This window comes from Puntigrus tetrazona, unplaced genomic scaffold, assembly GCF_018831695.1.
Source record: "Puntigrus tetrazona isolate hp1 unplaced genomic scaffold, ASM1883169v1 S000000302, whole genome shotgun sequence".
NCBI classification, from domain to species: domain Eukaryota; kingdom Metazoa; phylum Chordata; class Actinopteri; order Cypriniformes; family Cyprinidae; genus Puntigrus; species Puntigrus tetrazona.
Window position 1 is genome coordinate 345,001 of NW_025047962.1, and position 12,347 is coordinate 357,347.

General features: G+C 44.0%; 2 protein-coding genes across 6 annotated transcripts in view; one reads left to right on the forward strand and one right to left on the reverse strand.

The window, feature by feature from the left end:
• The window catches only part of LOC122333635 (serine/threonine-protein kinase 32B-like), a 5,837-nt gene extending 5,555 nt beyond the window's left edge, over window positions 1–282 (forward strand). Inside the window, exons 11-12 of one of the 2 annotated variants that reach the window (XM_043231340.1) lie at window positions 1–30; window positions 145–282. The exon at window positions 1–30 is cut by the window's left edge and continues 35 nt beyond it. In XM_043231340.1, coding sequence (XP_043087275.1) covers window positions 1–30; window positions 145–166 — 52 coding nt within the window. In that variant the 3' untranslated portion in view covers window positions 167–282. The other variant, XM_043231339.1, reaches the window with a different exon arrangement.
• A 53-nt stretch (window positions 283–335) lies between these two features.
• Window positions 336–12,287, reverse strand: LOC122333633 (limbin). Of its 4 annotated transcripts, XM_043231335.1 has the most exons (23): window positions 12,007–12,284; window positions 11,812–11,933; window positions 11,679–11,729; window positions 11,396–11,567; window positions 10,856–10,950; window positions 10,669–10,734; window positions 10,416–10,550; window positions 10,187–10,326; window positions 9,716–10,043; window positions 8,875–9,114; window positions 7,873–8,042; window positions 7,350–7,494; window positions 6,318–6,479; window positions 6,013–6,248; window positions 5,239–5,410; window positions 5,070–5,159; window positions 4,767–4,976; window positions 3,963–4,135; window positions 3,391–3,469; window positions 1,533–1,672; window positions 1,267–1,356; window positions 838–1,127; window positions 336–744 (listed from the first exon to the last, which is right to left on the reverse strand). In XM_043231335.1, exons 1-23 carry the CDS (start codon window positions 12,125–12,127, stop codon window positions 584–586), a joined length of 3,588 nt encoding a protein of 1,195 aa, XP_043087270.1. In that variant the 5' UTR covers window positions 12,128–12,284; the 3' UTR covers window positions 336–583. The 4 variants fall into 4 exon arrangements, 3 of the variants coding, with proteins under 3 accessions (XP_043087270.1, XP_043087269.1, XP_043087271.1); XM_043231334.1 differs by having other exon boundaries at window positions 336–1,127; window positions 12,007–12,283; XR_006248649.1 differs by lacking the exons at window positions 336–744; window positions 838–1,127; window positions 3,391–3,469 and having other exon boundaries at window positions 12,007–12,287.
• Between the last annotated feature and the right edge of the window lie 60 nt (window positions 12,288–12,347).

Consider the following 12,347-nt stretch of genomic DNA (forward strand, 5'->3'; position numbering starts at 1 on the left):
AAAAGAGTTCATCACCTTCAACAGAGAAAAGTACGTCAGACGTTCCCTTCCTTTGTCTGCTTTAAAGTATTAATCAGTTTGGAACTGATGTAATTCTTCTGTTAAATACATGTGAACATCAGCAAAAATCTCTCTGTCTGTCAGGATGAAGCAGAATAAACACTAACGGAGCGAAGATGAAGACGGACAGCACTGACCAAAGATTCCCTCGTTTTCAGACTCAGATGTCTGTGTTGAATATGAATGATATTTCTCAGACCTTTTAAATAAACGAGAGGCCGATTCTGTGGAGCCTGTAGTTCATATAAAACACAGAAAGTCAAACGGCAGATTAATCCAAGTGTCAGAAATCTGTTTATTACCTTTCGAAATGATCATGGTTGTTAACAATAAAAAGGTTGCTAATAAAAAAGTATTTTTTGTTTGTTTTTGCATGTCAATCATCTTACCTGATCATTGCAGGTAGTTGTGAAGCAGAAAAACACACAAACATCTGTATGATGTTGACAGAACACCCCTGATAAAAGAACGATAGATGCACAAAAGAACTAATTACATTCCCTTGATGCTTTGTGAGGTAACGTCACGTGTTTGGCTGAGGAGCCACACTGCTCTTCTTGAAGTTCAGGAAGTTGCGTTTCTTCTTGCGTGAGAGAAATGCTTGCGTCTGCTGCCGGGCTTCAGGAGCAATGGATCGGAAAACAAACAGCGGCTCGGCATCGACGAGACCGTCTTGAGCCACGCCTCCAGACCACGCCCCCTCGACTGCAGTTAAGCCCTCTGGACACACCCCTTTACTACCAGCCCTCATAGAGAGGAGACCGTCCTGAGCCACGCCTCCAGACCACGCCCCCTCGACTGCAGTTAAGCCCTCTGGACACACCCCTTTACTACCAGCCCTCATAGAGAGGAGACCGTCCTGAGCCACGCCTCCAGACCACGCCCCCTCGTCTGCAGCCACACTCTCAGGCCACACCCCCTTGCCGCTCCTCATCTCAGGCCCTGTCTCCATCTCCTCAGAAGGTTCTGGTCGGCGACGGCGTTTCCTCCGAGTCTCCCCAGCATCTCCAGATCCTCCGGTGCCGGACAACAGCTTGTCGAGGAGCCTCTGACGCTTCTTGAGGAACCTGAGGAACATACACTGCATGATGGGAGTGATCCGTGACAGCTGGAGGCAGCGGGTGTGTGATATTGTGTTTGCTGAGATCAGTGTCGGTCAGAACACCTCAAACACTGGTCAGTGTTTCTAATCATGATCAGACTGACCGGTCTCTGTGCTGAGGAGCGTCACACAGACTTCTGCTCAGTATGTCGTGTCTCAGTCTGTCTCCCACAGTCGAGCAGCTTTCTGATTCCCTACAGGTCAAAAACAGCAGCAATCATGATCAAAGCTCTTCAAACATGAGACACACTCAGCTTCAGCCGTAAGCAGCTCTACAGAAGACAACGTGATTATATCATACACTCATCCATTTCAGACACACAAGTGTTCTGTGTGTGTGTGTGTGTGTGTGTGTGTGTGTGTGTTTTACCCTGCTCCAGGTCCTAGTACATCTACGAGTGACAGCAGTTCTCCTTCAGGTACTGTAGGAAGCAGGAGCCGCAGGACTTTGTGGAGAACAGGAACAGACATCAGAGACTGTTTGACCAACGCTGCTGTAAACTCCAGATCCTGAAACACACACACACACACGTTTGTTTCATTGTATGAAATGCACAGAAGAAAGGACTTCTCCAAATGAAATGGTAAAAGACTGCTTTGTAACTAATCTTGCTGATTTATCTCAGTTCCTTAGCACATCTAATACTGCAGAAAACTTGATGATGTAATAGAAACTATGTATTCTCTCTTTTCTAGTTGCACCTTTACACTGAGCGCGTGGTATAATGAGCACATTCACTCCCTGGAAGATGGAGCGCAGCTATAGGTATTTCATACAGAAAAGCATTTAAACTGCTATTTTTTATTACTTTTTGTCACTTTTAGAAGAAAACAATAATTTTTCATTTCATTTTTATTTATATAGCGCTTTTAACAACACAGTTTACATCAAAGCACTGATCCCCAGACAAATCCCCAGTAATTATTTAATACAGCAGTAATGACTTGATGAACTACTTTACATCCAAGATTGATACTATCAAAGATAAAATTTTAAATGACACTCTTTCTCTATTATAGGAGAAGAAGACTTGTACAAACTTGTTAAATCATCTAAACCAGTAACATGTATGTTAGACCCTATTCCATCTAAACTATTAAAAGTCATAGATCCTCTTTTGAACATTATTAATTCATCATTGTCATTAGGATATGTTCTCAAAACCTTCAAATTAGCTGTAGTTAAGCCTCGTACTAAAAAAACACATCTTAACCCCAACTATCCTTAAAACTATCTCCATTCTTAGAGAAAAATGATGTCTGTGAGGATCTCTGATCAGGATTGAGACGTACCATAGTACTGAGACTGCTCTCTTTAGAGTCACTAATGACCTGCTTCTATCATCTGATCGTGGTTTTATCTCCTTATTAGTTCTATTAGATCTCAACATTCTCTTGAAGAGACTAGAAAACTATGTCTGCATTAGAGGAAGCGTCTTAGCATGCTTCAAATCATATCTATCTGACCGCTATCAGTTTTATCAGTAAATGAGGAGGTATCATATCAATCACAAGTGAAATATGGAGTTCCTCAAGGCTCAGTGCTAGGACCGGTACTCTTCAACCTGTACATGTTACCTCTGGGAGATATTATCAGGAGTCATGGTGTTAGCTTTCACTGCTATGCTGATGATACTCAGCTCTATATTTCTGATACACACCAAACTGAGAATCTAACAGAATGCATAGTCCATATAAAACACTGGATGATGAGTAACTTCTTAATGCTAATTAAGAAATTAAATTTGATTATTGTAATGCTTTATTGGGTGGTTGTTCTGCACGCTTAATAAACAAACTTCAGCTAGTCCAAAACGCAGCAGCCAGAGTCCTTACAAGAACTAGGAAGTATGATCATATTAGCCCGGTTCTGTCAACACTGCACTGGCTCCCTATCAAACATCAGATAGATTTTAAAATCTTATTAATTACCTATAAAGCCATGAATGGTTTAGCTTCTCGATACTTGAGCGAGCTCTTATCACATTATAGTCCTGCACGTCCACTTACTAAGATATATTATTGGATATATAGAATAACCGCTGATATTTTATAATAAACTCTCTAACACTGTTTGGGAGGCAGACACACTCTGTCAGTTTAATTTCGTTATAACACATAATTTTCCTGTATAATACTGTACAGTTGCTTTAACACAGTGCAAAAAACACTATGATGATTTTTTGATCTTGATGAAATGCGATGAACAACAGACAGAGACGGCTGACCTGCTTGCAGTAAGTCTGCAGTCTCTTCAGCTGGAGTTGATCTTTCTGATGCTCTACCATCTGATTCCTCCACAGCACCCTGACACACACACACACACACACACACACACACGGTCAGTATCTCCATATGAATGTACACATGATGTTGAGTGTGTCTTGTGTGGTTTGTTTACAGCTGATATTAAGATCTGTCTCAGTGTAGCAGTTTTACTTTTCAAACTCTAATCTACACTTTTATATGCTTCATGAGGACACGAGCTGTCTCTTGGTGCAATTCCTGTCGGGTGAACAGCAGTGACTCCACCCACTCAGCTGTCAATCAGCCAGTCTCAGGGAGAGTGATGTGTTGATAGAGCTATTAATAGTGACTCTTCTGACTGATGCAGACTTTTACTGTGTGTTTGCCCTGAGCGACACGAGTCTGTCATTCACCTGTCTGTTTAATTTGATTTAAAACTCTACACAAACACATTCAGCTGAGATGGATGTTTACAGCAGGTGTCAACCAGGTAACACAAACACACACACACACACACACACAGAGAGAAAATCAGTTTAACGGTGAGCCTCACCTGTCAATCAAAAGCTGCCTCCTGAAGAGCACCTCCTGCAGGACAGCAGCGACTCCACCGTCCCCCGTAAACACATCTTCATCATCATCATCATCAGAGGTCAAACAGCTCCGCCCTGATTCCTTCCACTTTAGCTCCTCCCATTGAAGCCGGAGCTCCACCTCCTCAAGAGCCTCGAGAGAGAGAGAGAGAGAGAGAGAGAGAGAGAGAGAGAGAGAGAGAGAGAGACAGAGAGAGAGAGAGAGAGAGATAGTTTCATGACACTCGCAAGAACATCAGAATCATAAGACAGGAGAACGTCTGGCAAGCAGGAGGAAGATCATACAAGACTATGAAGGCAAAACGAGTTATTTTAAAACTCACTGAGAATGCATTTTACCTTTATTTACCAAAAATAAAATGTTTTTAAATGTAACTAATTAAAAGATTACTCTTTTATTGTGGAAAAGAATGACATTGATTTTGTTTAACCTTAATAAACTAATAAAAATAGTGTTTTTGTGTTTGAGAGTGAGTGTGCGTGCGTGTAAGAGTGTGTGTGAGTGAGTGCATGTAAGAGTGTGTGTGTGTGTGTGTGAGTGAGTGCATGTAAGAGTGTGTGTGTGTGTGTGTGAGTGAGTGCATGTAAGAGTGTGTGTGTGTGTGTGTGCGGGTGAGTGTAAGAGTGTGTGTGTGTGTGTGTGTGTGTGTGTGTGCGGGTGAGTGTAAGAGTGTGTGTGTGTGTGTGTGTGTGAGTGAGTGTGTGTGCGTGTAAGAGTGTGTGTGAGTGTTTGTGTGTGTGTTTGAGAGTGAGTGAGTGCTCACCAGGCGGTGTGTGTTGACGGTGTGTGTGAGGTCAGTGTGTAGTATCTCTGGTTTGAGGAGTGTCTGTAGTTGCAGCAGGGCTGTATGTGTCTCCTTCACTTTTGTTTTCTTCTCGGCATGTTCCCACTGCAGCGACGCCACAAACACAGCCACACACTCCTGACACTCACGCAGCTGCTGCTCCTGAAACACACACGCCTCGTGCCAAACCTCACACACACACACACACACACACACAGGTGTTTGACTCTTGCTCTGAGTGTGTGCTGCTCATGTGAGTGGTGTGTGACGGTGCTCTCTCACCTGCTGCGGTGCGTCGCTCTGTGTGTCGCTCTGCTCCAGTCGCTCCTGCAGACGCCTCTGAAAACACTGCAGCTCTGTGACCTCTGACCTCTGCAGGTGCAGATCAGGCATCAGACACACACACACACACACACACACACCGCTCAGCACAGCGTTGTATAGCGCTCACCTCTGAGGCCGTTTCCTCTGTAGGGGTCACGACGGGGTCGTACTGTTTGAGCTCACAGACAGTGTGTGGAAGAGCAAGACAGCGATCCAGACGACACGCAGCCTTCACACACTCCAGCTGCAGACGCAGACGCTGCTCCGTAGAGAGAGAGCGCAGAGACACACACACACAGCTGACACACACACAGACACACACACACACACACACACACACACACACACACACAGACATTAAATTTTTTACAAATTTTACATATTATTTTGTTAATAATTAAAATGAAAACAGTAAATACAAAAGTAAAAAATAATTCTAATAGAAATAAAAATTATAATAATCTCAATGAAAGCACTGATGCCTAACCCTAAGATTTCTGAAACATTTTACTCCGAAAAACATGGTGAAAATGTGTTTGTTTTAAATTTTTTGACAGTATATGTTTCATAATTTGTGGAGTGATGAAAAGAGTAATCTAAAATATCTCTAAAAAAACTCTAATATGAGGACAAAACCAAACAAGAACTATGAACCTGACATACAATCATCAAATTTATGTTTGAAATGAATGCAAATCTGTGCATATTTAATTAGATAATACCTAATATTTGTGTACTTAAACATGACATTTCAGAAACCTTGTCAAATTAAACAACTATCTAAATGTACAGCGATTCTTCATCTGGTGAAGTATGATATTAAAACTTTAATGACTGTTTGAAAATGGTTGTGTGTTAACTGCATATTCATGTACACCAAACCTCAGTCTGTAGAAATCACCTGCAGTATTCTCTGAAGGCGTCTCTGATGCTCCTCTGTTCCTGCAGCTCTCTCTGCTGCTGTCGTCGGATGCGGCTCTGAGCGGATCGCAGCTCGTGGGCCGCCGCTTTCCCCAGACGCTGCAGACGCTCCTGAATCTGCTCCGTCTGCGGCAGCATCTGCGCAGCTCCTGGACACCGAGCGGCTGCGTGCTCCTTCAGCTCCGTCAGCAGACTCTGCAGCAAACACAGACTCATCTGCACACAGAAGCACAGGGTTACACCTCAGACACGACTCGCGCGTTCGGCGCTCGTATCCCACAGTACCTTGCGTGTCCGGCCCGCAGTCTCTTCATCCAGACGGTTGATGAGTTCTGACAGCTCGTTGTTCTGGTACATCAGTAAGTCAGTCCACCTCTGCAGGAACTGAGCGGCTGTGAGGTCAGAGGAAGCGCTCGCGGCCTGCAGCTGAGTCCAGTGATCACACACCTGCTCCGGCGAGAAGAGACACGGACCACAATCAGAGCCCTGGAAACCATCTTCATGACCAGCTCTCCTCACGTCATCGGTCACCTGATTGAGAGTTTGGCGTTTTATCCAGTAAAAGCTCTTTCGGTGTGATCTTCAGATCTGATTCTGATCAAGTAAAGGTCAGTCGTATCTCCAGATCAACTCTTACTGTCTTCACTTGATTCTCCAGCAATCATTTTCTAGAAGAATCTGATCTTCAGGATCTTTTGAGGAGCTTTACTTTCACTGTTCCTCAACGGAGCGATGACCTTCAGAACTTTATTTCTTCAGCTCTCCATCAACGCTGCATTATATGTTTGAGTCTCATCTTAAAAAGATATATTATTGGATATATAGAGTGGCCGCTGATATTTTAGATATTTCAGTATCTGCTGCATTGTTACATTGATTTACGTTACAAGCATCAGAACTCCATCCAGCCACATCAAATTGCATATTCTTGCTCAAATAGAGGTGTTTTTAATCATAGTCTCACTGTATCATACTTCATAAGCCTCTTATTTAAAGCTACAGTACATAACATTTTTGTGTTCAAATATTCCTGAAACTAATAAGCGAGTACATTATGGATCCATTTTCCAAACTGATTTGTCCTGAGTCACGGCGGTACACCTATAATAAGGGTTTATATTCTGAGGAGTCCAGCACCTGCGTGATTCGTCATAGACATACACAGAGAAGTAGATCCGGCTACAAATGTTCTTCAGCAAGACACACGCAGTTCTGTTTATTAACCACAAGAGTGATAGAAGTTATGGAGTGCAGCTTTAAAGGGTTATACCTGAACACAGCTCAGAAACACACACACACACACACACACACACACACCTTCTCAGACAGCAGCTGACGTCTCCTCTTGATGGTGTCACAGCGGACGGCACTGCGCTCACGACTCACGCTTTCTTCTAAATTCTGTTTGACCCGCAGAATCTCCAACTGAATATCAGAAAACTGTTGCGAGAAACCACACTCCCTACACACACACACACACACACACACACACACAAAAATTCTAACTATAACAGAGATTTTGTACAGCAAGTGTGTCTGTGTGTGTGTGTGTGTGTTGTGTAGTGTGTTGTGTAGTGTGTGTGTGTGTGTGTGTGTGTTGTGTATGTAGTGTGTGTGTGTGTGTGAGATGGTGATGTGTAGTTTGTGTGTGTGTGTGTGTGTGTGTGTGATGGTGAGGTGTGTAGCGTGTCATGTAGTTTGTGTGTGTGTAGTGTGTCGGTGATGTGTAGCGTGTCGTGTGTGTGTGTGTGTTTGAGAGAGTGTGTTTGGTGAGGTGTGTAGCGTGTCATGTAGTTTGTGTGTGTGTGTGTGTGTGTGTGTGTGTGTGTGTGAGATGCACCCGTGGGCTTGTGCGTCTCGGATGCGTCTCATGCTGCTGCTGAAGGCCTCGCTCGTCACGACCTGAAGACTCTGGAAACTCTGCAGCAGGAAGCGGCGCTGCACGTGTCGCTCAGCCAGCAGTGCTCTCTGATTGGCCAGAAGGACATCAAGCACCTCCTCCAGAGCATCCTAAGGCGGAGCACGGGTATAACATTGGCAGAATATAAAAAATTTTACAGTTTTGACTTGACTTAGACACTGTTGAATTTACAAACAATGATTCAATACAAATTCAAAATTGTCATAAAACAGATCCATGGAAACCAAAGTCAGTTCTCTTCTTCAACTAAACTCAGAGGAGGACAGCAGTGAAGTTGAGCATTTTATTTAAGTACACTTTTTGAGTATCTCTACTTTGCTTGAGTTTTATTTTTCTGGTGACTTATGACTTAACTTCACTACATAACACAAATATCATACTCTTCCTTCCACTACATTTGTACCAAGGTCCTCGAAGCAGAACGTTGTTTCTATGTAGCAGCTTTAAAGACAGTTTTGATTGGTGTTTTTACAGATGACAAACAGCCTACTCTTAAAGGGTCACGTGAACTTCAGTAGTTATCAGAGCATTCTTTTTTTAATCGTCTTGTGGAAGAAGACGTCTCCTCTGTGCATCCATGGTCATACTAAGAAAGCATGGTTTCAGTTTTGTAAAAAGATTAAAGATTTAATCCATTTCAAATTTGCTTTGTTTTTGTAAAAACAAACTATATCACAGCTTTCAAAACCCCGCAGAGATGTCTTCTTCCATTGAATACTCCCATTCTTCCCATTAATAAGCTCTTTATTACACAGACATGACAAACTAGTCAGTGTAGGTTGCTTCTGAGGCCTAAGCTGCAAGTATAACATCAATAATGAAACTATGCACCGATGGGAAATACTTCCACTCAGGTAATAGATGTGTACTTTGCCTCAGACTAAACTGTTTCCGGTTCCCTCCGACTCGCGGTCGTCCCACCTGACGGCTGTAGTACTGCAGCAGGAGCGTATCTGCGGAGCTCTTCTCCAGCTCTCCCGTACGGACGGCCTCCTCCAGCTCCTCGCCGAAGATCTTGTGCAGCTCGAAGCGCCGCTGCAGCGCCTGCCGTCTCTGTGCCTGCGCAGACGCGTGTTCATGCCTGACCAGGAGCCGCTTCCGCAGACGCTTCAGCTCTTCCTTATGAAGCTTCTCCAGCAGAGAACGAACCTCCAGCACGTCCTGATCACACACACATCACGTTCTCACCAAGAGTTTCTTGATTTACAGAACAAATATTCTTAAAGGAGTGATCAGCTTCACTAGACACACTGCTGTGCTTCATGCATGTCCCCCGTCATATTCATGTCCTCTGTACTGTGCTTTATTTGAAAAATATCATTACTAAAACAAACCATATAGTTTGACCACTAGTTAGGATAGAAATGTGGAACCTGAGGGTGCAAAAATTTAATATTGAGAAAATCACCTTTTTTACGTCGTCTAAATTAAGTTCTTATCAATGCATATTACTAATCATGTTTTTTTTTAAGTTATTATTTAGGCTTTGATATACTTAAAAAGTAAGAAATGTACTAAATATCTCACTGGAACATTATCTTTATTTAATGCTTTTTTGGCATAAAAGAGAAACGGATCATTTTGACCCATTTGACCCATACAAGTGTGTTCCTCTCAACAGATATATCCCTGTCACTCATCTCCAGGGTCACAGATATGCACAAAAAGCTTGCGATATTGCATCATATAACACCTTTACATCAGGATTCAACAGGAAACAGATGTTTGTCTTGTTTTAACTATAAAGTCGATTCAGCGTCACCTGTGTGTGCGGCGCGTGCTGCAGCAGCCGCTCGGTGTGTGTCGTCTCACTCAGGTGTTTGTGCTGCTGTGTCTCCATCTCCTCCTGAGTCTCCAGATTACAGCGAGCGGCGAGCGCTGCCATCCGCCCAACATGCTCCTCCTGAACCTTCCCTTCCATGCCCACGATCTGCCCATTAATGACCCCCAGAACCCGCCTCTCGCCCCGATCGCTCAGACGCCCGGCTGCCCGAACACCCGCCAGCAGCACCGCCAGCAGACCCTTGAACATCTGCACCCGCACCTGCTCCACACACACCGCCGCGCGCAACACACACGACACCTGCAGACTGAGACAGACACGCCTTTACACTCTCATAGACACACACACACACACAAACAGACTGAGACAGACACGCCTTTACACTCTCATAGACACACACACTCCACACACACACACCTTTACACTCTCACACACTCCACACACACACACCTGTCAAGTGCTTGAATCATGTTTTGTGGATCCTCTAACATCACAATATCCACAAACTTATCCTCAAACGCCGCCTCCTCATTGGCTGCTGCAGTGATGTCACACTCATATGGCCCCGCCTCTTCATTTATGCTGCTTCTCTAGAAACAGAGAAACCATGAGGTATGCATGCGCTGATGGTGCCATTCACACACACACACACACACTGCTGAGACTGAAATGAACTGACCGTGTGTGAAGCGCAGCCGTGCAGTCGTTTGCGCCGCAGGACGTTCACACTGACCACAACAAGAAACACCAGCAGCAGTGTCAGGAGAAACGAGACCACAAACCCCACCAGGACAAGAGAGCGGTCGACACCAGCCTGCCACACACACACACACACACACACCGGCAGCTACTGGTTACATGGGAGTGTGCACCTGCATGTGTGTGTGTGTGTGTGTGTGTGTGTGTGTGTGTGTGTGAGAGAGTGTTTTTACCGGTTCAATTCTGTTTACGCTCACAGTAAAATTGGCCATCACTGGACCAAACAGATGAATGTCATTCTGAAATAAAATTGATCAGATTTATCATTATATTCCATACTCAAAACAATACTGACAGGATCAACATGGTCATCACACACACACACACACACACACACACACACACACACACAGAGTATACCTGAGTGGAATTGGAGAAGGTCAGATACGCTGGGAGATGGAGAGTCTTGTTTCCTCGCACACTCATCCTGTACAAAACCACATACTGAGAGCCAGCTACACACACACACACACACACACACACACACACACACAGTGAGTACATGTTTGTTTTCTACATTGTGTGTGTTTTCTCTGCTATGATTTGGTCTGACATATCTATCTCTATATCTATGTCTATGATGTGCTCATATACATGTGTGTGCACTGTAAAAAAATACCATGCATGATTGTGATTTAACTCAACTCTGAGAAAAATGTTACATTAAAATACTGTTGAAATTACTTTTAGGGAAACAAATTACTTGCTAAAAATTGACAGGGTTTTTTTATTTTATAATGCATGTTGTTACATGAATGTTTACGGTGATATTTTAGTGTTATCATGATTGTGTTGGACTTCTTAATCACTCTAGTGATCTGTATGTGAACACATCCTACTGGTTTTCTTCTCTTTTTCTTATACTCATTCTGCTGCATTTTTCCGGAGTGATGTTTGTACCTCGTAGGGAGTCTGCGCTGAAGGTCTGGAAGCCCGTCTCCTGGACGCTGCCGTTGGTCTGCAGCAGAGTGACCCCCGACACAGAGTCACGGATACAGAGCTGGGACAGATCACCTCCCTGAGGAGGACTACTGACCTGCAGACGCACCTGCACACGGCCGGACGGGTCCACCTTCAACACACACACACACACACTCATATACGTACACCAGCACACACACATACATATGTAATCTGCCAGCACACGGAACACAGCAGTCTGTAACCACAGGGACAAACACACCTGAGCACACTTGTAGAAGGAGACTCCAAACGCTAAAGGCTTCTTCTCGCTCTGAATGAAACACACATTAGATCAGATCAGATCAGCATCCAGAACAAGATCAACAGGATGCTGACATCAGTCCAAACCTTACCTGCTGTGCGGCGTGTCGGGTTCTTCTCCGTCCCGCCCACTGACCAAATAAGGTATACGGGGCGTGGCCTGATATATCGTCCTCTTCGTACTCCTGTGAAGAACTGATACTGCGCTTCATATCTGAAAAAAACAAAATCAAAAATAAACTACTGCCTGCCTTTGACATTTTAAAAAAGAACATAGCATTAGAAACCTTTTTTGCGCTGTAATTTCTCCTGATGGTCGATGGATAATGCTGCATTGATGACAAGAGCTCGTGCAAAAAACAGCAGCGCGCTCATAATTGTACAACAACCATCGCTCAACAAAAACATCTCCACAATTCAACCTGAACGACTCCTTTAATTCATATTGGATTCCTCGGTCTTTTTAACATCCCTGCTCTTCAGCGGCTCACGGGTTTCCTAAAAGAAAAGCGCATTTCCCCGTTTGTTTTTCCATTTCCGTTTTGCACAACTTTTCCAAAGTTTGGAAACTGCGGGAAGCCCGACCCCCGCGCGCCTCTGATTGGCTCTATAAGCCACATTCCTCAGG